The sequence below is a fragment of the Anas acuta genome, chromosome 19, assembly GCF_963932015.1.
Source record: "Anas acuta chromosome 19, bAnaAcu1.1, whole genome shotgun sequence".
NCBI classification, from domain to species: Eukaryota; Metazoa; Chordata; class Aves; order Anseriformes; family Anatidae; genus Anas; species Anas acuta.
In genome coordinates this window covers 4,424,207-4,436,708 of record NC_088997.1, presented here as the reverse complement: position 1 = coordinate 4,436,708, position 12,502 = coordinate 4,424,207, and the positions used below count along the sequence as shown (strand labels likewise).

The following is a 12,502-nucleotide window of genomic DNA, read 5'->3' as shown; positions in this document are numbered from 1 at the left end:
GGTCCAACCTCTGGACGTCCTGCTCAGCATCTGTAACTTCTTTAGGTCTTAGCCATGTGAACAGGCTGTCAGTTCCTTGGATGCTGGAAATTTGGGAATACTCTGCAGCTCTTTCACACTTCTTTTGACAATGGATTATGGTTTGAACTTTCAGCAGTTATGCTTGCTTGCTGTGCAAGCAGGATGCAAGGAGAGTTATGTCTGCCAAGTAAGTCCTGTCATTTAACTAGTCATTTGAAAAAGCTGAGTATTTCACACCTTGAGTAATTCATTCCTATTCTTGCTGTATAGAAAAGGCGTGTTTGTGTGTATTTTGCTTGGCAGTCCCACAAGTGGATGGTGCAAAAGATGAGTCAGTCTTTGTGCCTAGGAAGAAACCAGCTCATCTACATTATAGTGATGAAATTGTTTGTTCATTCACTTCTTTGTATTCCTTTATTACTGAGGAGAAAGGCAAAAATGTTCAGATAATAAATGGTTGCTTAAAGATTTAGCCATATGTCTGTCATAGTTCATTACCTATGAACCATGCTGGAAGTTGTGTGCCGTATCCCTTTTTCTTTACCTTCAGTTTCAGGCTTCATAAATGGTGATCTTGGCATCTGTGGTTTCTGCTCAGGCTAGCTTTATTTTAAAGCTCACACTCTACCTTTCACTATGGGCTTAGGCTTGCAGTCTTTTGCCTGACGTAATTCTTCCTATCATGGTTTCAGAATTTTCTGACTCATGTTTCATGCTGTTGTCAAATATAGCAGATTGGTTCTTCCAGTCGGGACACTTCTGTTCAGATTTCAAGTGTGTTTGCTCTGACTTGATGATTACGTTTTATAATTGCTGCACGCTGTATCCCACACTATACTGGGAGCCTGATACCCTATTCCCTCTGTGTTACAGAAGTGGAAAGCCGCTGATAAAATAATAAATGGTCAGTGGCAGGATATATCAGCCCAAGGTTATACTGACTAATGCAATTCTTCTGGAGAATCCTGTTGAAGAAAAGCAGAAGTTACTCTTTAATCTGTAATAGAAGAAAATCTTTGCCTTGGAGATAGATATCAAGAGTGGTTGGAGGACGTTTAGATCTGCACCCTTGAGAAAACTGGTGGCGTGTTTAATACCTCCTAATAGGATGCAAAGTTTAAGAGACTGTGAGATGACTTTTAGAAAAATAATGCATCATCAGTCATCCTTTTTTACAGAACTTATATGACTTATTCATTAAACAAAGCATTTTGTACTTGACAAGTCATAAAATATAGTAGACAGGAGTTTTCTTTAATATCATCCAAATATAGACAAATGTATGAAAGCTTTTAGCTTCAACCATGAAGTGTCAGAGCAAGAATGATGAAAAAATACGATTGACAACTAATTCGCCCTGTTACACTGAAATAGTAGAAAAATTCTGGTTTTATCTTACTGAACAATCTCCTTTCTTATTTGAAACTGTGGATTCACAACAGGCTGTCTTAATTTCTGTATGCTTTATTTTCAGTCTGGTTTGAGCCTAAGACACATTAGTGAGCTATTTTAATTTGTTTTTAACCCTCTTGTTGAAACCAAGACTTGAAGAAGATGACTGCGTTAATTATCCACGCAATGGAAACTGCTGGAGTCATTGTGTTCTTGCTTCCCATGTACGTCATGGCTCCTCCGGTAGCGAGGAACATCTTGAGTTCTTCCTTTGAAAGATGGGCAATTGGCCCGTCCCTGGGGATTGAGCAGCCTCATGCACCTCTCCTTGCACTACAAGGCGTGATCAAAGATACTGATGATAGAGATATGCTACCTAGTTTGTATTTGTGATGAAATTCACCAGTGTATGCCTCAAAAAACACTCTAGCCAGTGACCCCTCTGCAGCCATGGGTCCCCTTCATATGGCTGTGCTGGGGCACAGAAGTCCTGTTAAGTTTCCAAGGCAAGTTCAGGTGTGTGGTGGAGCTTGGTTTTTGGCCGGAGAGGGGCTGGGTGAAGTCAGTGCCTCCCTGAGCCGCCTGCAGTTTGCTCCTGCTGCCTCTAAGTGGCCTACACTGCTCGGTGAGTCGCTCTTTCTTTCTCTGCGAGCGAGCTCCCTTTTTCTCTGCCTCTCTTTCTCCCCTCCTTTTATTCCAGCAGTCAGGCAGCTAATTAACTGCACAGGCCGGCCTTCAGTGCATAATATTGTAATGAGGTAGGAGGGAGAGCCACAGCTGCTCCAGCATGAGCAGCAGGCTCTGTTCCTGGTGCCAGGAACTAGGAAGGAGCTGAGGTTTTTTTTTTTTTTTTTTTTTTTCCTTTGTAAGTTGACTGAAGCGTAGACCTTCCGAGCAGATAAAGGCAGGTCTGCCTCCGAGAGCATGAGCCGGGTGCTGGGATCCTAGAGGAGCCTGGGGAAGAGCTGGCCAGGGACCGAAGATGGGCAACCAGCCTGGGCGAGCCGAGGAGCACGACCAAGGTCTGTATGGGCCGGGCTGCTGCCTGGCCATGGCCAGCCCCTGCGAAATGCCGGGGCTGCTGCCTGCAGCTTTCGGGGCTGTAACCGCAGGGCTCGGGGTTTTGTTCTCGGGGGGCTTAACTGCAGCGTCCTACCGAGCGGAAAAAGAGGCTGTTGGCAGAGATAATGCTGAGGGCTTCAAGCCTGCTAGTAAAATTACAGCCGTTTACCTTGCGAATGGCATTCATTGCTGCTCCATACCTGAGCTCACAGCATCGTCCTTAGGGAATTTCTGAAAGAAATCCTTTGCTGGTCAGAACGGAATGCCTACAAGGGAGGGACCTCGATGCCTGACAGATTTTATTTCACGTAGTCTGCATGATGCAGCTAAAAAGTTCCAAAGCGTATTTTGTAACGTACATGCAACTTGCTAGGATCTGCAGCTCGGTGTGTTAGCCTTTACAATTGCTTGTGGCCTGCGCCCTGAAATTTTCCAGGCGGTAGAATTTAAAATGATGCCTTTGTGGAAGTCTTCCCACCATTGTCTTTTCAGAAGTGTAGTGCTTTGCATGTTAAACAGTAGCAGATTGTACAGCAAGCCAAGAGCTAGCGTCAGGTATATCTGCTTCCCTTTGTGCCAGATGTCTATAAGATTCGCTAGGAAAAGACAGTAATTCATTCCCTATGCTGAAGTACTGTTTTGGCTGCCCTTTGGTTTAATTTGCTTGCTCCTCTAATACTGAGTGAGGAAAAGCAGTAGGCCCACGGATCTCTGCGGTTAGTTTCTGTTCGAGCTTAGAATGCTCTAACATACAGAAAGCTGGCATCACTTGGGTTTCCTGGCACTTTGCACCTTAGTGTTTCCATGGGAATTCCATTCACAAAATTTTGTTAAAGTTGTTACAGCTTGATCGGGGATTCTTCATCGCTTTTAGATATATAGGTGTTGTTTTAAAAGCAAATATATGTACCTGATCTCTACTATTGTGAGGAAAAGCAAGGGGCAGACACCACTGCATTGCTGCTCTGGGATCTCTCGTAACAGATCTGCCTGTGAGTGCTGGAACAGCAGTTAGGTGTAGTGGAGAACTCTCTAGCAGTATGTTAATCAGCAGGCTAACGAAGAGCACAAAAGCTGCCAGTATCCAGTCACCAGTAGAAATGCTGCCCTAAGGGAAACCTAAAGTTCAGGCTAGGAAGTATGGCTGGTACAAACCCAGGATCTGCAGTCATCCCACTGCAAGCTAGAGAAGTCCAGCTGAAACTAAACACATTACTTTCATTTGAGGAGGGATAATACTGATTTAAACTAAGGGGGAGATGAATGGGAATACACTGCTAACTTCTAGTCAGAATTTAGGAAAACTGGCCGTGATTTTTCAGGGCCAGTGGAGGAATTTGAACAGCTTATTGTTATTAACGTAGATGATAAATGAGTGTACAGACCCCCTGTGCATTTTGAAAATCTTTCATTCTTTGTTTTATCTTGTCCTGTGATTCCTTGAAGGGGGAAAGGGTTATATTTCTGCTGCATTAAACACTTTTAGAACTCTTCTCAGGTTTTAAGTGTAGGCTATACCAAGTCTTGTTTTAATATGTGCTCACAGTTCATAAGGTACGAATACTGAGAGAGAATTTTGTATTGAACTACGTGCCCAAAACTCGGTTAAATTATGAAAAAAGTTTCAGGATCATCACTGCTGACTCTTTGTTGTGTGGGAGAGCTCAGGAATTGGAAGTCAGGGTAATGTGGTGACATCTGAAGTAGTATTTGTGTTCATTTTTGACAAGTAAGTGAAAAGCAAGTTTTTGCATCGTTTGAGTGTGGTAGATGGACAGTGTATGTGTTTGGCTTTGTTTCTGCTTGGATGAGCTTAGTTCAGCTCTTAGTCAGAAATATGTAACTCTTGAATAATTGTGGTTATTCTAAATTTGGTCCGTTTAGAATAACTAAAATAAGACCCAGAAATGGGCCTCTTTATTGATGTATTTACTTGTGCTTCATTTTTAACTACAGTGAAGTCTTGACTTGGGTTTCCCCTTATGATATTCAGAGTCATCTCGTTTGTTTCTTTTCAGGAAATCTTACAGACACTGCGTGGTTCATCTGTATTTCTTCCACCCCAAAACTTATCATCTTGGGTTACCAGAGACAGATTTTAAAACATTTGTTCCTTCTCTTGGTATCGCTGGACACGGAAGTCTTTAAAAGTTTGACCCTGAATGCATCCGTGTAACCTCGAATAAAATACTTATTTCCATATACTTATGGGAGCATGATGCATTTTGGCAGCTTTTACTGTTGAGTGTACATACAAATAGTAGGATGTGGGCGCACAAAGCTTTTGGCTAACGTGGCTGCAGTTGTACAACAAAGATTTATTTTAGTTTAAAAACTGTGCATAAAAGAAGGTGGGTCCAGAAGCAACAGGTTCAGAGCCTGACAGTGCCCATGTGGGTGATCCTGACTGCCCAGCTAAGAGCCAAGAGTCAGGGAGAACAGATACAGCTGTGATAACCCCGAGTTCTGGGTGGGCTGGTCAGTGCTGCCAAGGAACAGGAAAGAAAACACTGGTCCCAAACTGAGCCGTTTGAAGCTGACGTGTCTGTACAGGGGAATCTGAAGGAAAAGTTAGATGAGGAAGGGATTGCGGAGGGGTGAAGACAGAAAATGAATGTTACATACATTACGTGTTTCTTGCAAAGTAATCCACTACTTGTGTCTAATGGTTCTGCTTTGAGTAGGTTTATGAGATTCTCTAACAGCCAAGTATCTCGTTACATTGCATTACTTGTCGCTAAGAGTGTCTGAAAAGGTGTCAAGGAGATTACTTGTGATTGTTATGTCCTACAGGCTTTTCCTGACTTGTAATTTAAAATGTGTTTAAGCCATTTTTAGAATCATTTGTAAGAATGCTGTTTGGTTTGTGTGACCCAAGTTTGCATCATGTTTGCCAAACTCTCCTACTTGCACAGTGGGGAAGTGGTGACTCTTCCTGCTATAGCTCAGCGTTCTGAATATTCAAATTTGTTAACCATGTTGAGTACTTAGATGAAAACACCTATAAAATTGTACAGAAAAAGATGTAAACCAATAGTGAATTACTTGCTGCACTTCATCGGAAGAAATAGCTTTCTGCTTCTGAGACTGGCTGCCTCGAGCTGAAGGAACCATTAATATATACAAACACAGGCCAGAGCACCTGTGAAGTTGTTGGAACATTTCATGGGAGTTGTATGAAGCAGTACACATTATCCAGTGTGTGAGTATTTACTGAGAGAAGGCTTTCAAACATTGCTTTGCCTGGAAGCGGTGAGGCAGCCTGTCCTTCTGAACAGGAGTGCTAAGATTCTTTGACAGGGGTTGACTCCGTGGTGGTGGGGCTTTGTTTATCCACTAAACATCTGCAGGTGATGTGGCGATTAATAATATCTTCAGGAAGAGGTGGAAAAAGTGACTCAATACATACAAAAACTTTGAAAGGAGCAATCAAATGGGAAATGTTAACTTCTCTAGTTGGAACAAGGTAACGGGTGGGGTTATCCAAGGGTTAGACTTTTTTTTTGGATCTGTGCTTATTTGTAAAACATGCTTACATGGCTTGGATGAGGATATCAAATGTCAGTGTATACACGAAGCCAGTGTTGATCTGTTTTCTTATGTCTGTTTTCTCCTAGCTCAGGGGTGGCTGCATTTCACATTTGAGGAAGGTATTCTTCAGTGTAGGGTACATAGTCTCTAAAACATACAGACTCTGTCAAGATAGAGGGTATTGTAGAAAAATAATTTCTAATGATTTCTGATTTTCTTTTTATGGGAGTGCATTCCTGTCTTTTCTGGGTGCTGCCTTTAGTCTCCATCATCCGTTTCTCTTCCTTTCTCCTTTTAAACATGGGAACCACTCTTTTTAACTCTGTTATATGTCAGCACACCATTTCTGCCAAGCGAGAGCTCCAGAGAACAGATGAGTTTAATGATGCCGTGGGGGGAAGGGAGGGAGGAGAGTGGAGCCAGCAAAGCTAATGAATCACACAACAGCTTTCATGGAAATACCGACAGCAAGTCATGTCCTCCTCGAGCTCAGGCAGCGAGCCGTAGACCTTTTGTTCCCAGCGGAGCCAGCAAACCACAGTTTGCTCTCCAGCAGATAGTTTAATTCGTTAGTCACCTCTTCCTCCCACAAGTCATCCTTGCACGAGAGTTTTACAAATGCTTTCATTCTTCGGAGCAGTAACACACTGCTGATTAAACCGGCATTGAAGAAGTTTATTTTCCCCCAGAGGGTAATTTCTACTTGACTTAAGTCTCTCTTCCAAGGCCAGTTAGGGCCAGCTCTGTTGATTAGTCTTGTGATGTGACTTGACTGGGGTGACATTATTAAATCATTTCAGAAATACTGACAAACAGATGTCAAATAGCAGTAGTGTTTTCTGCTCTGTAGGCCAGTGAAACGAGTACAGCCAAGAGACTATGTCACAAGTTGGATGGACCTCTTAGAGGAATTTAGTCATGACTATGACTAACTAGCTGCCTCTGAAATTCTGTTTGAGGCAGAGTTAAGTGATAATCAGAGGTCCCCTGATCCCAAGATGAGAGGCCAATGAATGCTAAATTAGTGGAAGGCATCGTTCCTAGATCCCCTGATCCCAAGATGAGAGGCCAATGAATGCTAAATTAGTGGAAGGCTCATTAAGTTCTCCTTCTTAAGGCGAGGGCTGCTCTGACAGTCGGTGTGGCTGGGAGGATGAGCTGAGTGGGAGCGCTTGCTCTGGGGACAGGACCAAAGCTCTTACAAAAAGCACTTCTAGGGCATGGCAGGCAGCAGGATGTGGTTTATGTATTTCGGTCTGTGTTAGATTTTTGTGCTGTTGGAAATTAAAACCATTCTTGGAGGGAAGCAGAGAGCTGCTGCTGCAGTTGGGAAGCCTTTCTGGATGAGCTGGTCAGTGACAGCTTGCCTCTATGGCCAGAGCTTTGCAGTCTGTGCTTCTGCCCCTGTGCTGGTGGTGGTCTAGAATCTGTGAATAGTAGATCTAGGGTAATAGTAAAGGTAAAAGCTCATTTTCTTGGTCACTGTTTTATTGGTTTAGTTAATGTGCTGCAATTGTCTCCTCAGAGACAGGCAGCGGATGGCCGTGGTGGTGCGGTGCTTCGGACGCAATGCTGCAGGGCTCCGGTGGGGGAAAGGGCGAGGGGAGCAGGGAGTATGTTGGCCTTGGAGAAAAAGCTAAGTTTCCTTTTTGTTTAGGTTATATTTGGCTCCTCGAGATCCTAAAATCACAAAGCTAGCCAAAGAAATCTGAGCAAGGGTTGCATCGTGGTCTTCCTACTGAGAGCTTGCAGAGCCCTGCAGGTATTCATGAGGTCGTGGCGAAGCAGGCCTGCGTTTTGGAGCTTCTACTGTTAATTCCGCAAAACAAAGCATTTTTTTCTTCTTCAATTCCTCCCCTAGTTTGCTAATATATTTTTCATAAAATCTCCTGATTTCCCCCAGGGAATGTAGCTTTCAGAACAACACAAAATTGCCACACTGAAGCAAATACCCGTCTGATGTCATTGGCACAGTATTTGCTGAAGAAGACTTAATTTGTGTGCGAACAGACTGCCACTTTCAGGCTGACAAATCTTTGGTACTTCCTTTATTTTTTCATACTTTTCCATACTGTGTATCCAAGCGAATTTGAGTGTGACAATTAAAGGTTATATGAAGTTGAAGATCTCTGATGACAGACGCTGTGAGATTTTCCATGCATCACCTTATTTTCTCCCATAATCTAAAGTAAACTTGTGTTCACAAATACCTCTTGTAATGTTCTATCTATTGTTTTTCATGGAGCAGTAATGTTTTTCCATAAGCATCGATACTTATGGATCGCGTGTTCTCAGAGCGCTCTGTCCTTGTATGATCTGCGCTCAGCAGTCAATTCTTGCAGGCTACAGAATGACGGCAGAACTGCAGTTTTCCATCCTTTTAATCACAACTACCAAGCTGTATATATGTATTAATAGCAAAATTTTAAATACAAGGCTATTTGAGGCAAATTTGCTTTTGAATGGAAAAATATCTCCTTGGGGAAAAAATAAGGCTAACATGAGTTTGCAGGGTTCGGTTCTGAGTACGCGTTGGGATGTGTTGAACCAAGGACACATGTTCTGTTTTTTACTAAGCTGTGAGAACTGCCTAGTTTTTGTTTGAAGCTGAATTTGTTCAATTGCTTAGGAAAAGTATTAGAGGCTAAGTAAACATGTCAGTATCTTGTGGGAAGAGTTATTTCCCCCTCATTCTTGTCCCTCTGGACACTATGGTGCTGTTAAAGGTGATCAGTGCAAGTAGGGCACCAGTGAACCAAGTAAGAATTTGACCAGTTACTTCGCTGAAGTCATATTTATTGAATTATGGAAAGGGGCTGTAGGGACAAGGTTCAGTTAGTAGTTTGATATATATTGTACTTACGTTGGCTGACTCCTCTTTCTTCTCCTGCTGAACTGTAGTTTATCCTTACCCCTACTTTCACATTTCTTTGCCATGATCTGTGAACAATATTCAGAATAATTTGCTTTACTTTTTGACTTGCAGTGAGCTAGTAGTTGCACGCATAATTTGATGAATGGTAATTGGTTATAATTTAAGAATTTGGTTGCTTTCCATGGTCTGATCCTCTTCTAAATCAAGATGATATCTGGAAATAAACGTGAAGGCTATTTAAAATGGTTATTGAGCAAACTTAATCTTCGCGGGCACAGCCCTCCCACACAGCTTCTGCCTCAGGATGCAGTGGGCATCCTGAATTCAGTAGAAGAGCCTGTAAGATGCTGTGATCCCCTGACAGCCTTTTAGTTTTGATTTATTTACCCTTTATAGGTAAAAGGTCATCTCACCTTTTACCTTTAGATAGGTCTGTGCAAACCATCCTGACCTATGGCTGTTCTGATAGGGGTGTGTAAAGGAAATGTGAAGGCACCAAGGCAATGCTTTTGAAATGCCATAGAGGAGGAAGAGACTGAGCATATTTTCATCCTGCCCCTTACAGTTTGAACTGTCTTGTGTCCAGCTGGCTGGAGAAGACCCCTAACACGCTAAGGATAGAAAGCTGTTTTAATTAATATGTACAAAGTAAACTTGTACAAATTAACATGAACTAAACTGTGAAGGTGACTTCTCTATATCTAGAGGGGTCTTCTTCCCTGTTTTTAACATCCTAAAAGTCTTTTGCCATTTTCACATTGCAGCATTTATAATGAAGATGTAGAAATTCTTCTAATACCATATAATTATTCTTCATGTAATCGCTTTTGTAGAGGATGTTTTACAAGGGTGTGGATAATGATGAATTTGTTGGCAGGAACGTAGTTCTCTGCAAGACAGGGAAGGGAAAGACCTTCCAAAGCATATCTGAATATTTATTCTTATAGGAAAAAAAAAAACTACATACATCTAAAATAAAGTGAAGGTAATTCTCCATGCTTGTGCAGAAAAGACCCAGCTCAAGGATAGTTCCATTAGTCACAATTAGTAGCTGCTAAATGGGGATGAGACTGAGCTGTCATGAACACCAGCCGTTGCAGGGTTTGGTATTCCCCAGCTGGGGAAAGAACTCACAGCACCAGCTGAGTGACTGTGATGGATCTGCTGTGGTCCTGTCGGTGCCATTATAAAATGGTTGGTAAACTGCAGCCTGTGGAACAGAAGTCCAGTTTTCTTTATTCTAGGCAGAATTGTCAAAATCTTGTTTTCTCAGAAAACAAAAAGAAAAGCATAATATGACCAGACAGAAATGTGTCTGCCTTGTTCCCATGTAATGTCAGCAATAATGCTGCTATTGTGGTGCTGGGATAAGAGAGCGGTGTCGTACTCATTTCTATCTGCAAATACTATTTCTTGGACGGAAAGAGTGCTCCAGAAAATTGGTGCAGAAGATGTAAATCTCTAAAGGTGTTTAAACCCTCATACAATGGAAGGTTGTGTGCAGAAGACAGCGTGTTTTATCTGGCTAAAGCAGTGTGCAGACATACGTACAGACAGACTTCGTTTTATGTTTGCAGGCCTCTTTAAGTACATGGCAGTGGCTTTGTTTGACCCGAAGCTGAGCATCCATCTCACAGTCCATCAGTTCTGGGCTTACTGTGTATTTCATTCAAAGGTTCACACAGCTCTGATAACATTTTTCCTTGTTCTCCTGAGCAAAAGCTGGTGCTGATGAGGTGTCAGAAGGGAAGAGGCAATGCTCTTTAAGGAGTTGAAGGTATTTCCACAATCCTTATCTATTTTTGAGAAATTTTGCTTTCATAAAACCTTGTTGAGTTTGAAGAATGGACTAATCAACTTAGAAATTACTCCCTGCCTCCTCCACGCACAGTTTCTTTGAGGCTGCTTGACTGTGGAAAATCTTTGACTGATCTTTTAATTAAAAGCTGCTTTTTTTTTTTTTTTAACCGAGGAGTCGAAGCTCTTCCTGCTTTGAAGTGGGCAACTTTTTATAGATAAACATCTCATTATGTTAGAGATTTCTTCCTCTCTCTCCTTCTGTCTCATTTCTTGATGTGTTTCATCCTGTGTTGATAGAGTTTTAATGATTTCAGCCCAGTTCCCAGTGTCAGCTATTCAGGACAGTGCTGCTTGGCTCCCTTCTTGCTCTACTCGGCAGACAGAGCTGAGCTGTGGATGAGCTGCGGAAACTAAATCACATTTCTGTCCCCACCCCCTCACTGAGGCAGGCTGGAAACTGCAATAAAACTGGGTTTATTATGTGGTCGTCACATTTTAGTAAACAAAAGTCAGTTGCAATACCAATGCAATGTCTACTGGTATTAAATATTAAGCAAACAAAACAGTGGCCTTCAGCTTTTAAGTCCTGCCCTCTGATTTACAGGAGGAGAAGGAACCTTCTTTCATGTTCTCATTTTTGATCCACTTTTTCCTCCTCCTATCTGGGTTTAGCAGGGTTTGAGAACTCACAAGGAAAGAAATTATTTTGGCTCAGTCAGCCATGGCCTTTTGGCCAAGCGTGGGGCAGCATTCCTGAACGGGAGGGTTCAGGTCATGGTTTCCTAATACAAAGCACTCTACAGCACTGCTGTCTAAAGGCATTTTCAGCTGCTCCATTCCTCCTGTAGTGGCTTGCTGCTCCCTTACTGGTACAAGCTCAAGTGTTTGTGGGAAGGACGCGAATTAGATCAGGTTCTGTTTTTAACAAAGAAAGGAGAAGGAGAAAAGAGCACGTAGATAATTTTTATAGCCAAATCAGTTCCCTGATTCAATTCACAAAGTGGCCTCATGAACGGTTAAATTAACAGGTTGACAAAGTTACCCTTCTAATTGTGCAAATGTCGATATCAAACGTCTTCCTACTTAGGATTGCTTTTTGCTTACCCTTTGTGCTTGTAGATCCATCAGGTAGATCTTGTAGCTTCGTGATGCACAGCACCCGACGTGTCTGGAGGCAGCAGGGTTCTTTTCACTTTTCCTGTTGGATCCTTGGACCAGGAGGTGTTGGGTAACTGTTCCTCATTACCCCCCAGACACAGACCAGACTGTAATGTTCAGTTGTGGCAGCCATCATATATGCACTGGGCACAGAGGAATGTATCTACTTGCTACTCTGTGATGGCCATAGTTAACTGAATTTACCCTCTTGCATTAAGCACTTGTTTGGTTTTTTAAATTTCCTGTACTTCTTGAAACACTCAAAGCTGCTATTCTGTCTGATTTAATGGTGTTTCCCAGAAATGGGAGTAGAGCTGTCTTGTCCCTACTGTTAACCCAGCGATGCCTGGCTAATAGATTTCTGGGCTAAAAGAGCAGGGAGGTAATTTTCGGAGCTGAAGAGAATTATCTACTTGTCTGTAGGCTAGAACCGAGGAAAATCCTGGAATTCTTAATCCAACTGACAGTCATTTATCCTAGGGAAAACTACATTGCAGCCATCTCAGCTGAGAAATTAGCTGGATTTCTGTAAATTCTACCAGATTAATGTTGGGATAATGTTGCATACAGAATGTTTTAATCATCCTTTTGGGGGGGAGGCAAGGGGTACAGTCAGCAGGTGACTAAGCTTTTGGCAGACCTGCTGGTATTAGCAGTTCCCAA

At 42.4% G+C, this 12,502-nt stretch overlaps 1 protein-coding gene across 6 annotated transcripts in view; it reads left to right on the top strand.

Moving 5' to 3' along the window:
• The window catches only part of SPECC1 (sperm antigen with calponin homology and coiled-coil domains 1), an 83,937-nt gene that overhangs the window by 20,495 nt on the left and 50,940 nt on the right, over positions 1 to 12,502 (top strand). The window contains exon 1 of one of the 6 annotated variants that reach the window (XM_068656239.1): positions 2,077 to 2,435. The exons of the other annotated variants lie outside the window; for them this stretch is intronic. Coding sequence (XP_068512340.1) covers positions 2,396 to 2,435 — 40 coding nt within the window. The 5' untranslated portion in view covers positions 2,077 to 2,395. Of the gene's footprint in view, positions 1 to 2,076; positions 2,436 to 12,502 lie in introns of those variants that run through there. 6 annotated transcript variants of the gene reach the window in all.